The sequence below is a fragment of the Hyperolius riggenbachi genome, chromosome 5, assembly GCF_040937935.1.
Source record: "Hyperolius riggenbachi isolate aHypRig1 chromosome 5, aHypRig1.pri, whole genome shotgun sequence".
NCBI classification, from domain to species: domain Eukaryota; kingdom Metazoa; phylum Chordata; class Amphibia; order Anura; family Hyperoliidae; genus Hyperolius; species Hyperolius riggenbachi.
Window position 1 is genome coordinate 440739564 of NC_090650.1, and position 12427 is coordinate 440751990.

General features: G+C 42.8%; 2 protein-coding genes across 2 annotated transcripts in view; one reads left to right on the plus strand and one right to left on the minus strand.

Moving 5' to 3' along the window:
* LOC137519239 (serine-rich adhesin for platelets-like) overlaps window positions 1-12427 on the minus strand; it is a 93374-nt gene that overhangs the window by 20161 nt on the left and 60786 nt on the right. The gene's annotated exons all lie outside the window — the stretch shown is intronic.
* LOC137517925 (E3 ubiquitin-protein ligase TRIM11-like) lies at window positions 2048-4288 on the plus strand. The gene has a single exon (XM_068235001.1). The coding sequence runs from the start codon at window positions 2048-2050 to the stop codon at window positions 3590-3592; it is 1545 nt and encodes a 514-aa protein (XP_068091102.1). The 3' UTR covers window positions 3593-4288.

The window sequence follows — 12427 nt, forward strand, 5'->3', positions numbered from 1 at the left end:
CCCAGTTAGGTAGTGAGTGACAGGGACCCCCAGGTTAGATAGTGAGTGACAGGGACCCCCAGTTAGATAGTGAGTGACAGGGACCCCCAGTTAGATAGTGAGTGACAGGGACCCCCAGTTAGATAGTGAGTGACAGGGACCCCCAGTTAGATAGTGAGTGACAGGGACCCCCAGGTTAGATAGTGAGTGACAGGGACCCCCAGGTTAGATAGTGAGTGACCGGGACCCCCAGGTTAGATAGTGAGTGACAGGGACCCCCAGGATAGATAGTGAGTGACAGGGACCCCCAGGTTAGATAGTGACAGGGCCCCCCAGTTAGGTAGTGAGTGACAGGGACCCCCAGGTTAGATAGTGAGTGACAGGGACCCCCAGGTTAGATAGTGAGAGACAGGGACCACCAGGTTAGATAGTGAGTGACAGGGACCCCCAGGTTAGATAGTGACAGGCGCCCCCCAGTTAGGTAGTGAGTGACAGGGACCCCCAGGTTAGATAGTGAGTGACAGGCGCCCCCCAGTTAGGTAGTGAGTGACAGGGACCCCCAGGTTAGATAGTGAGTGACAGGCGCGCCCCCTCCCCCGTTAGTTAGTGAGTGAAAGGGACCCCCAGCTAGGTTGTAAGTGACAGGGACCCCTCAATCACCTCCCAGCAGCAGCTTCAGACCTCGATCAGCGCGCGACCCGACCACTTAGAGCGGGCGCACAGACGCAGCACCACGCTCTATATGCGTAAGTGATGTCACTTCCGCATATCAGTGCGGTGTGCTAGGTCCTAGCGCCCGCATGGTGGTCGCCGGCTGATCGAGGTCTGATGCTGGCAGCGGCGGCCAGCAGGTGGGAGCAGCAGCGGCCAGGGGAGACAGCGGGGCACCCCAAGAAATAGATTGGGGGCACCCGTGGGCATGTTGGGGGCACAGGCCCCTTAAAATAGGGCTAGCGACGCCCCTGTGATTGGCTGTTTGTGGCTCTGCCCCTTTAGTGAATTTAAACCCTAGTCACCCAATGACCATCTGTAGAAAGTTTGAAACCTTTGCCATTAACAGTGTAAGAATGGCAGCAGTTTAAATATTCCCCTTGAAAATCAATAGGTGAATTGTGATTGGCTGTTTTAAGCTCCACCCACTTTCCTGAATATTAATCCCAGTCATTCAGTGGCCAAGTGTGCCAAGTTTGAAAACCCTGGGATTTACAGTCTAAGAATGGCTGCAGTTTACATTTTCCAATTTAAAGAGGAACTCCAGTGAAAATAATGTAGTAAAAAAAGTGCTTCATTTTTTTACCATAATTATGGATAAATGATTTAGTCAGAGTTTGCCCATTGTAAAATCTTTCCTCTGTTTAATGCTCCACCCACTTTTCCTGGATTTGTAACCTGTAATCTGATTTGCTGTTTGCAGCTCCGCCCAGGTGTGCAGGGGGGACACGAGACCCCTAGAACATATCATCCCAGGTAGTAAGGGATCTGTATACCAAGATTCGTTCAAATTGGTTAAAGTGAACCTCCGGACTAAAAATCGACTCAGCAGCACTGAAAAGGCCTGGTGTTTCTTTAACAGTTTCACAGCATCAGAACTTTGTTTCTCTTACACAAGCCTCATTTTTAGCTGCGCAAAAGAAAACTGCCCGGGCTTTTTTCCCCTGATGCTGTGCAAAGCATGATGGGATTTCTGATTTTGTTGTTCTCGTTCTGCTGTTTTGGTGCAATTTGTGTCACCTCCTTTCAACCAAAAAAATGGCTGCCCCCATGACAAAGATGGCAGCCCCCATGAATCACAAACATTTGCCTGTTCTTTTAAAACAGGGTGGGTAAGAGATTATATTACCTATCTATTCTAACTAATATAACTAATGTAACTTGATGACAGTATGTTTGTTTAGGCTGAAGTTCCCCTTTAAGGCGTTTTTGAGTCTCTCTCTCTCTCTCTCTCTCTCTCTCTCTTTCATATTTTAGTGTTGACTTTACCCCTCCCCAGGCAAATAATTAGTAACTGGTTCTTCTGGATTCCGAGAATCGGAGACTTTCACTTTCGTTTCCTCTCCTGCTGCCAGCGATGGCGTCTGCTGATCTGAGTGAGGAGCTGAAGTGTTCCCTCTGTCTGGACATTTATACAGATCCTGTAACCCTGAGATGTGGTCACAACTTCTGCCGGGTCTGTATTGATTGTGTGCTGGACTCACAGGAGGGATCTGCAAGTTATTCCTGTCCTGAATGTAGAGAGGAGTACAAGGAGCGGCCTGGATTACACAGGAGCATTGCTCTGAGGAACATAGCAGGGCGTTTCCTGTCTACTCAGCCAGATCAGGAGGAGGCCGGAGTCCACTGTTCTTACTGTATCCATTCTCCTGTACCTGCTGTTATGTCCTGTCTGCTGTGTGACGCTTCTATGTGTGATAATCACCTGAGAGTCCACAGCAAGGCACCAGAACACGTCTTATGTGCCCCCACCACCTCCCCGGAGACCAGAAAATGCTCCATCCATAAGGAAATACTGAAGTATTACTGCACTGAGGATGCTGCCTGTGTCTGTGTGTCCTGCACTGTGATCGGGGGACATGTAGGACATATGATGATGTCACTGGGTGAGGCCTCTGAGGAGAAGAAGGAGAAGCTGAGAAATAATCTGCAGACGCTGATGGCAGAGACAGAGGAGGCTGAGAAAAGAGTCCAGAGTCTGGAGGAACGCAGGAGAAAAGCACAAGAAAAAGCAGATGGTGAAGCAGAGAGAGTCACTGCCCTGTTTAGAGACCTCAGGAGACGGCTGGAGGAGCTGGAGGAAACAGTCCTGAGTGACATCACAAGACGGGTACAATGGTATGATGATGTCATCAGGCAGCTGGAGATAAAGAAGGAGGAGCTGTCCAGGAAGATGCGTCACATTGAGGAGCTGTGTAACATGACTGATCCACTGACTGTCTTACAGGAATCAGACACAGGTGACTTGTGTGACACGGAGGACAGACATGATAAGCAGCTCCATGATGGAGAGGATCTGGATGTGGCCGGCATCTCACACACAGGACTGGCTGATATCATGTCTGGGGTAACTGGGGGGATCTATATACAGCCTGCAGACATATTACTGGATGTAAACACAGCTGGCAATATGCTACATATATCAGATGATGGAAAAACTACAACCTGGTCACATATAAAGCAGAATCGCCCAGAAACACCAGATAGATTTCAGTATAATCAGGTGTTGAGCAGCCAGAGTTTCTCCTCAAGACGACATTACTGGGAAGTGGATGTTGGGGGATCAGAATTGTGGATAGTTGGGATGTGTTACCCCAGTATAGACAGGAGTGGAGATCAGTCAGAGATTGGAGATAATAACAAGTCCTGGTGTTTGTGCCGGTTGGGTAATCATTACTCAGTGTTAAATGACAGTAATGTGATTGAGTTACCTGATGGGATCCCCAGTGATAGAGTCAGGATATATCTGGATTATGAGGCCGGGCAGATCTCCTTTTATGCCCTGTGTGACCCCATCAGACACCTCCACACCTTCACTGCCACCTTCACTGAGCCCCTCCATGCTGGGTTAGGTATATGGGATGGTTGTATAAAGATATCTAGGGGAAATCGGGGGAAGTGAGGGATCCACCCACTGGTGACATCACAGGGAGGGAATTGTGATTGGCTTATTGTCCAGTTAATCCTTACTAGCTGTTTGTGATTTCCAGAGACAATTCCTGCTTTCTGTCCTTAATAATGTTATCCTGAAATCCTCATTTATTGTCACATTATTGTAATTGTATTTGTTTATCTGTCACTGATAATAATCTCTATACTCTGTATTACTTCCAGTGATGAGCTGCCTGTGAAAAAAAAGCATGTAACATGAGGCAAATTATTTCTATATCTTTTTCATATATTCTAGAATGATATTACCAATACATAAATGTTAAAAAGCAGGAAGCATTACTCATGAATATAAATGTTTGCTGACTGTGTCCAGCAGGTGGAGTTTCGGACACCTCATTAGTTTTGTACAGCCTTGCTTTTCAGGAGTAGTTTTGTTATGAGATTTTTAAGCACTGCAGGCTGACTAACACAGGAGCGTCACAATCCTCTTCAGTGTTCCCCAACCCTGTCCTCAAGGCCCACCAACAGTGCATGTTTTGTGGTAATCTACAAAGGTAGTTAATCAGCTTTGCTGAGACACTAATTACCTCACCTGTGCATGTTTGTGGTTTTCTGCAAAACGTACTGTTGGTGGGCCTTGAGGACAGGGTTGGGGAACTCTGTCTACATACCTATGTGCTCATGTTTGCAACTGCAAATGCAAATAAAGTAACACAAATGGACAAATAAAATGTGTGGGTTTTATCCACAGTAGAACGTTTTATTTTAACACTATAATGGCTAAAAACTGAAAAATAATTATTTTTTTTCCATTTTTTCTTATTACTAGCTGATGACCCGGCATTGCCCGGGCATGTATTTGGCTGGTGTTGGCGCCATCCACTTTTCCTAACCCTAACACACAAACACTCAAAGACCAGGTTTGTGAGCTTTGGGGTCCTTGGCATCAATAATTTGTATATTCTCATGAAATGAAACAAATCAGATTGGCTGCTTGTGGCTCTGCTCCTCTCCAGCATTTGAACCCCAGTCACCCAATGACCAACTGTAGCAGGTTTGAGAATCTGCTACTAACAGTATAAAAATGGCAGCAATTTAAATATTCCACTTGAAAATCAACAAATGAATTTTGATTGGCTATTGTAGGCTCCGCCCACTTCCCTGAATATTAATCAGTCACTCAGTGACCATCTGGGCAAAGTTTGAGAGCCCTCCACTAACAGTGTAAGAATGGCTGCAGTTTACATTTTCCCAGTAAAATTAGTTTTTTGCTCCCTCCACTTCATTGTAACCTGGACACAAAGTCACTCAATGACCAATTTTTGAGCTTTGGGGTCCTAGACATCAATAATTTGTATTTTCCCAGTGAAATGAAACAAATCTGATTGGCTGTGGCTCCGTCCCCTTTTCTGAATTTGAACTCCAGTGACCCAATGACCAACTGTACCAGGTTTGAGGCTTGTGCCATTAACAGTGCAAGAATGGCAGCAATTTCAATATTCCCCTTTTCTGAATATTAATCCCAGTCACCCAGTGACCAACTGTGCAAAGTTTCAGAACCCTACCATTAACAATGAAGAAGGGCTGCAGTTTACATTTTCCCAGGGAAATGGTTTTTGACTCCACCCACTTTTTGTAATCTTGACACACAATGACCAAGTTTTGAGCTTTCGGGTTCCTGGCATCAAAATGGTGTGAATAGAAGAATTTTCTCCAGCAATGAAATCTGATTGGATGTTTTTGGCTCTTCCCCTTTAGTGAATTTGAAACTCAGTCACGTAATGACCGACTCCAGCAGGTTTGAGGCCTCTGCCATTAACAGTGTAAGAATGGCAGCAGTTTCAATATTCCCCTTGAAAATCAATAGGTGAATTTTGATTGGCTGTTGTAGGCTACACCTACTTTTCTGAATATTGATCCTAGTCACCCAGTGACCAACTTGACCCAGTGTCAAGTTTAAAAACACTGCCATTAACCAAGTAAGAATGGCTGCAGTTTATATTTTCCCATGTAAAAAGTTGTTTTTGGCTCCACCCACTATTTCTAACCTTAGCATACAGTCACTTAATGAGCACGTTTTTGAGCTTTGGGGTCCTTGGCATCAATAATCAATAATTTCCCATTGAAATTAAACAAATCTGATCGGCTGTTTGTGACCCGCCCCCTTTTCAGAATTTAAACTCCAGTCTCCCAGTGATTGAGTGTATCAGATTTGAGGCCTTGACACACAATGACCAAGTTTTGAGCTTTCAGGTTCCTGGCATCAAAATGGTGTGAATAGAAGAATTTTATCCAGCAAAGAAAACTGATTGGATGTTTTTGGCTCTTCCCCTTTAGTGAATTTGAACCTCAGTCACGTAATGACCGACTCCAACAGGTTTGAGGCCTCTGCCATTAACAGTGTAAGAAGGGCAGCAATGTAAATATTCCCCTTGAAAAACAATAGGTGAGTTTTGATTGGCTGTTGTAGGCTCCACCCACTTTCCTGAGTGGATTAGTCCCAGTCATCCAGTGACCAATTGTGTCAAGTTCGAGAACCCTGCCAATAACAGAATGGCTAAAATCAATGGCTAAAATGTTAATTATCCTCTTGAAAATCAATCAATCCCAGTCACCCAGTGACCATCTGGGCAAAGTTTGGGAACCCTGCCACTAACAGTGTAAGAATGGCTGCAGTTTATATTTTCCCATGTAAAAAATGTAGTTGTTGGCGCCGCCCACTTTTTCTAACCTTGACCTACAATCACTCAATTACCAAGTTTATGAGCTTTGGGGTCCTTGGTATCAATAATTTGTATATTCCCATTGAAATTAAACACATCTGATTGGCTGTTTGTGGCTCTGCCCCCTTTCTGATTTTGAACCCCAATTACCCAGTGACCAAATGTACCCGGTTTGAGAATCTGCTATTAACAGTGTAAGAATGGCAACAATTTAAATATTTCCCTTGAAAATCAATAGGTGAATTTAGATTGGCTGTTGTAGGCTCCACCCATTTCCTGAATATTAATTCCAGTCACTCAGTGACCAACTGTGCAAAGTTTGAGAACCCTGCCATTAACAGTGTAAGAATGGCTGCAGTTTATATTTTCCCAGTGAAATTTGTTTTTGCTCCGCCCACTTTTTGTAACATGGACACACAGTCACTCAATGGCCAAGTTTGTGAGCTTTCAGGTTCCTGGCATCAAAAATGTGTGAATGGAAGCAGTTTATCCACCATGGAAATCTATTTGGCTATTTATGGCCCCGCCCCTTTATTGAATTTGGACCCCAGTAACCCAATGACCGACTGTAGCAAGTTTGAAGCCTCTGCCATTAACAGTGTAATAATGGCAGTAGTTGAAATATTCCCCTTAAAAATCAATAGGTGAATTTTAATTGGCTGTTGTAGGCTCCACCCACTTTCCTGAATCTTAATCTCATTCACGCAGTGACCAAGTGTGGCAAGTTTGAGAACCCTGCGATTAACAGTCTAAGAATGGCAAGAGAAACAGAGGCGCCAATAGAGTAAAAATGATACCAAATTAAAACCAAATAAAATGTGGGTGGCAGTGGTGGACTTGCCTACCCCCACTAGAAAAAGACCACTTTGTATGGTTACCAAATAAATTTAATCAATTTAGTACTCCAAGATCACAATCAATTTGCAACGCGTTTCACGGGACACAAGCCCGCTTCCTCAGGCAAAACACATAAGTAGGAGCAACTGGAACGAAAAAACATAAAAGAAACCCATATAAACTCATAAAAATAAAAAATTAAAAAATTACAATAATAATAATAAAAAAACAAAACAACTCAGAGTTCAAAAATACATTGTATAAAAAGCATTGTATAAAAAATGGTTGTATATAGCTCATCATAGGACCAATAGCGAAAGTCAATATATCTAAAAATTAATATAGCAATAATAGGACCAATAGCAAAAATCAATATATCTAAAATCTAGTCAATGGCTAAGTGAGCCATAACAGCTACTTAGCCCTAAACATATCAACTTTGGTTGAGGTCACAATATGGTTCATACTTGACATCCATCACTACAATAAAAAGAGTTTTTTTTGGGACAAGATGTAGTAGGGGTGAGGGAGCAGGGGATTGGGGTGGGATAGTGGGAGAGGTGACTGGTTTGATTGATATAAGGTTAGAGTAACATTAGGGAAAAAGAAGGAGGAGGCAGGGGTGGGCATGAGGGGGGTCAGAAAGTAGAAAACAGGAGGATACATAGTATGTTGATCAGCGTAACATTGTCATATACTGATTGCAAATATATATACATATATGTTATTATATATCATCATATATCATCAACCCTACATACCTGGGTATGTGTGCAAAAGCCTGTTCTCAATACTCGAGGGATCTACATGTGGCCATCCCCCTATTGGCCTGCATAGTTGCAATGTTTGTATCCCGTTTATCATTAGTGAGTATATAGTCAATGTATAGTTGGTAAAAGCACTTACCCTAGTAACAGTCCTTGCTAGCGTGGCGCCTTTGTGGTGAATGGACGCCACGCCAGCTCCTATATGTTATCCTCATAGTGATTGAGCGGCAATGTAGGTGGGCGGGGTTCCTTGTGCGTAAGTGGTGACGATGTCTGCCGCCAGACCATGGATTCTGGCTTGGGCGGGCAGTGGAATGGGCGGGGTTCGTTGCACGTAAGTGAGGACGCAATCCGCCGCCAGACTAGTGGTTCCTGGCTTTGGCGGATATACGTCATCTAGGGGCAGGAAACCTCAATCGCCATATTAGTTGTGGTCAAAAACCGCCGCTAAGTGGGAGGGACGGTGTAATGTAATTAAACACTGCAGGTATTCGCCCTTTTTGCATCTTTTGCTGTTACAACAAGTGTTTAAACAGTGCGCAGTTAGTAAGCCATACAGTTTAGATATATTGGGGGAGATTTGAAACTGAGCTATGTGATCCCCGTCCGTGGATCATAAATCTAACTTTATGTCTCTGTATGTGTGGTATTTGCACCCCCTCTAGTGGTTGGAAATAAAACTACTGTTCCCAGGGTGACAATTGGAAAAATAAATAAATAAATAAAAAAATAATAATAAAATAATAAATAATAATAATATAATAAGGCCATGATTATTAGTTGCTTGAGGGGGATATATATATATATATATATATATATATATATATATATATATATATATATATATAAATATATCTTATATTGTATCACTATGGGAAAAATGCCCCTCTAAACGTGGATGAAACATGTAATAACCATATACTTGTATATATGCGCATGTGTACCCACATATGTATACACACATCAGTATCCATCTGTACACATGCGTGCACACATATATACAAACACCCATCTCTCCACCTATAGATGTACCCACACACACATGATAAAATAGTAATAATATAATAATGGACAAAAGGGTAGGGTAATTAAATACAATAAAATACAATCATGTAAAGGATATTATAAAATGAACACATGCAGAATATAGTATAGTATGATATGATGCAATGGTCATAATCCTATAACATTCTCATAGAGATGAGATAAAAGGAGCACATAAAAAGAGAGCGGCGTATAGAGGAGATAAAACCAACATAGTACTACTAAAAGGTCTTTTCTAATTGCTCATTGAGGCCCAATGGTACCAAGGTTTTTAGGGTTTGTATCCAAAACATCTCTCTGTTTTTGAGTGTCTGGATTGCATTGGTTGTCAGAGGATTGATCTGTTCCAAAGCTATAAACGTCCACCACTGCCACCCACATTTTATTTGGTTTTAATTTGGTATCATTTTTACTCTATTGGCGCCTCTGTTTCTCTTGTTACGTGATATCCACCTGGTGGATGGGTGTGGACACCCTTTTTCTTCTACGCAGAGAGCGACTTTTTAGCCTGAGCGGGGACAGGCCTAATCTCCCCGTCTGCGATACAAGTGGTTGCCTAACTTGGCAACCTACAATTGTGAGTATATTTTCACTAATTTTTACGTTTACTATACCAACAATATCACACTATCGGGGGCTCTCGATTTTTCCTTTTTCTCTCCTTCAGTCTAAGAATGGCGGCAGTTTACATTTTCCCATTAAAACATGAATTGCTGAAATTTGATTGGCTGTTTTATGCTCCACCCACTTTTTCTGGATTTGTAACTTCAGTCACCAAGTGACCAACTGTGCAAAGTGTGGGGACTCTGGCTTGATTAGTGTGAGAATGGCAGCCTTTTCCATTTTTCCATTGACTTGAATGGGTGAAATCTGATTTGCTGTGTGTAGACACACACACACGCACACGCACACGCAGACACACGCACGCGCACACACACACACACACACACACACACACACACACACACACACACACACACACACACACACACACACACACACACACACACACACACACACACACACACACACACACACACACACACACACACACACACACACACACACACACTAAAATGTGTTTAGAATAAAATAATTTTTAGCATAATGTACCTCCCAAAGAAGGCTTCAAACTTGCTACAGTCAATCATTGGATGACTGGGGTCCAAATTCACTAAAGGGGCGGGGCCACAAACAGCCAATCAGATTTACTTGGTGGATAAACTGCTTATATTCACACATTTTTGATCCCAGTTGGTCATTGCGTGACTGTGTGTCAAGGTTACAAAAAGTGGGCAGACCCAAAAACAAATTTCACTGGGAAAATGTAAACTGCAGCCATTCTTACACTGTTAATGGCAGGGTTGTCAAACTTGGCACAGTTGGTTACTGGGTGACTGGGATTGATTGATTGATTTTCAAGGGTATTATTTACATTGCTGCCCTTCATACACTCTTAATGGCAGAGGCCTCAATTCTGGTACACTCAGTCACTGGGAGACTGGGGTTCAAATTCTGAAAAGGGCCGGGCCACAAACAGCCAATCAGATTTGTTTAATTTCAGTGGGAAATTGCAACTTATTGATGCCAAAGACCCCAAAGCTCATAAACTTGCTCATTGAGTGACTGTATGTCAAGGTTAGAAATAGTGGGTGGAGCCAAAAAAACAACTAACTTTTTACATGGGAAAATATAAACTGCAGCCATTCTTACACTGGTAATGGCAGGGTTCTCAAACTTGACACAGTTGGTCACTGGGTGACTAGGATTAATATTCAGAAATGTGAGTGGAGCCTACAACAGCCAATCAAAATTCACCTAGTTATTTTCAAGGGGAACATTTACATTGCTACCATTCTTACACTGTTAATGGCAGAGGCCTCAAACCTAAAACTGTCCTTGGGCTTGATTCACAAAAGAGTGCTGTTAGCACGGCCGTTTTCGCGCGATTGTGAATTTCTGCGCGCAAGTAAACATTTTCGGGCGCAAACGGGAATTTTCACGCAAAATCGTTATCCTTTTCGCGTGCAAATTTGCATTTGCGTTTGCGTGCTAAAACGATAACAATTTTGTGTGAAAATTCGCATTTGCGCGCGAAACCGTTTAATTGCATGAGAGAATTCGCGATCGCGCGAAAACTGAAAATTTGCGCGAAAACGGCCGTGTTAACAGTTACCACTCTTTTGTGAATCAAGTCCCTTGGGTGACTGGGGTTCAAATTCACTAAAGAGGTGGAGCCACAAACAGCCAATCATATTTGTTAGATTGATTTCAGCCATTCTGTTATTGGCAGGGTTCTCAAGCTTGACACACTTGGTCACTGTGTGACTGGGATTAATATTCAGAAACGTGGGTGGAGCCTACAACAGCCAATCAAAATTCACCTTTTGATTTTCAAGGGGAATATTGAAACTGCTGCCATTCTTACACTGTTAATGGCAGAGGCCTAAAACCTGCTACAGTCCGTCATTGGGTGACTGGGGTCCAAATTCACTAAAGGGGCAGGGCCACAAACAGCCAATCAGATTTCTTTGCTGGATAAAATGCTGCCATTCACACCATTTTAATGCCAGGAACCTGAAAGCTCAAAACGTGGTCATTGTGTGTCAAGATTACAAAAAGTGGGTGGAGTAAAAAACAGATTTCCAAGGGAAAATGCAAACTGCAGCCCTTCTTCACTGCTAATGGCAGGGTTCTCAAACTTTGCACAGTTGGTTACTGGTTGACTGGGAATATTCAGAAAAGTGGATTGAGCCTAAAAAAGCTAAACAAAATTCACCTGTTGTTTTTGAAGGGGAATATTGAAATTGCTGCCATTTTTGCACTGTTAATGGCACAAGCCTCAAACCTGGTACAGTTGGTCATTGGGGTTCAAAGTCAGAAAAGGGGGCGGAGCCACAGCCAATTAGATTTGTTTCATTCATTCATTTCAAATTATTGATGCCAAGGACTCCAAAGCTCACAAACTTGGTCATTGAGTGACTGTGTGTACAGATTACAAAAAGTGGGTGGAGCCAACAACAAATTTCACTGGTAAAATATAAACTGCAGCCCTTCTACACTGTTAATGGCAGGTTTGTCAAAGTTTGCCCAGATGATCACTGGGCGACCGATTAATATTCAGGGAAGTGGGTGGAGCCTATAATAGCCAATCAAAATTCATTTGTTGATTTTCAAGGGGAATATTTACATTTCTGCCATTTTTACACGGTTAATAGCAGATGTCTCAAACCTGCTACAATTGGTCATTGGATCAAATTCTGGAGAGGGGTGGAGCCACAAACAGCCTATCTCATTTTTTTGATTTCTATGGGTATATACAAAATATTGATGCCAAGGACCCCAGAGCTCACAAATTTGGTTATTGAGTGTTTGTGTGTTAGGGTTAGGAAAAGTGGGCGGAGCCAACAGCAGCCATATACATACCCGGGCAACGCTGGGTCATCAGCTAGTAATTCAATAATTTGGATGAAA

Coding starts and splice junctions, on each gene's coding strand:
- LOC137517925 (XM_068235001.1), top strand. CDS start 2,048: ATGGCGTCTGCTGATCTGAGTGAGGAGCTGAAGTGTTCCCTCTGTCTG.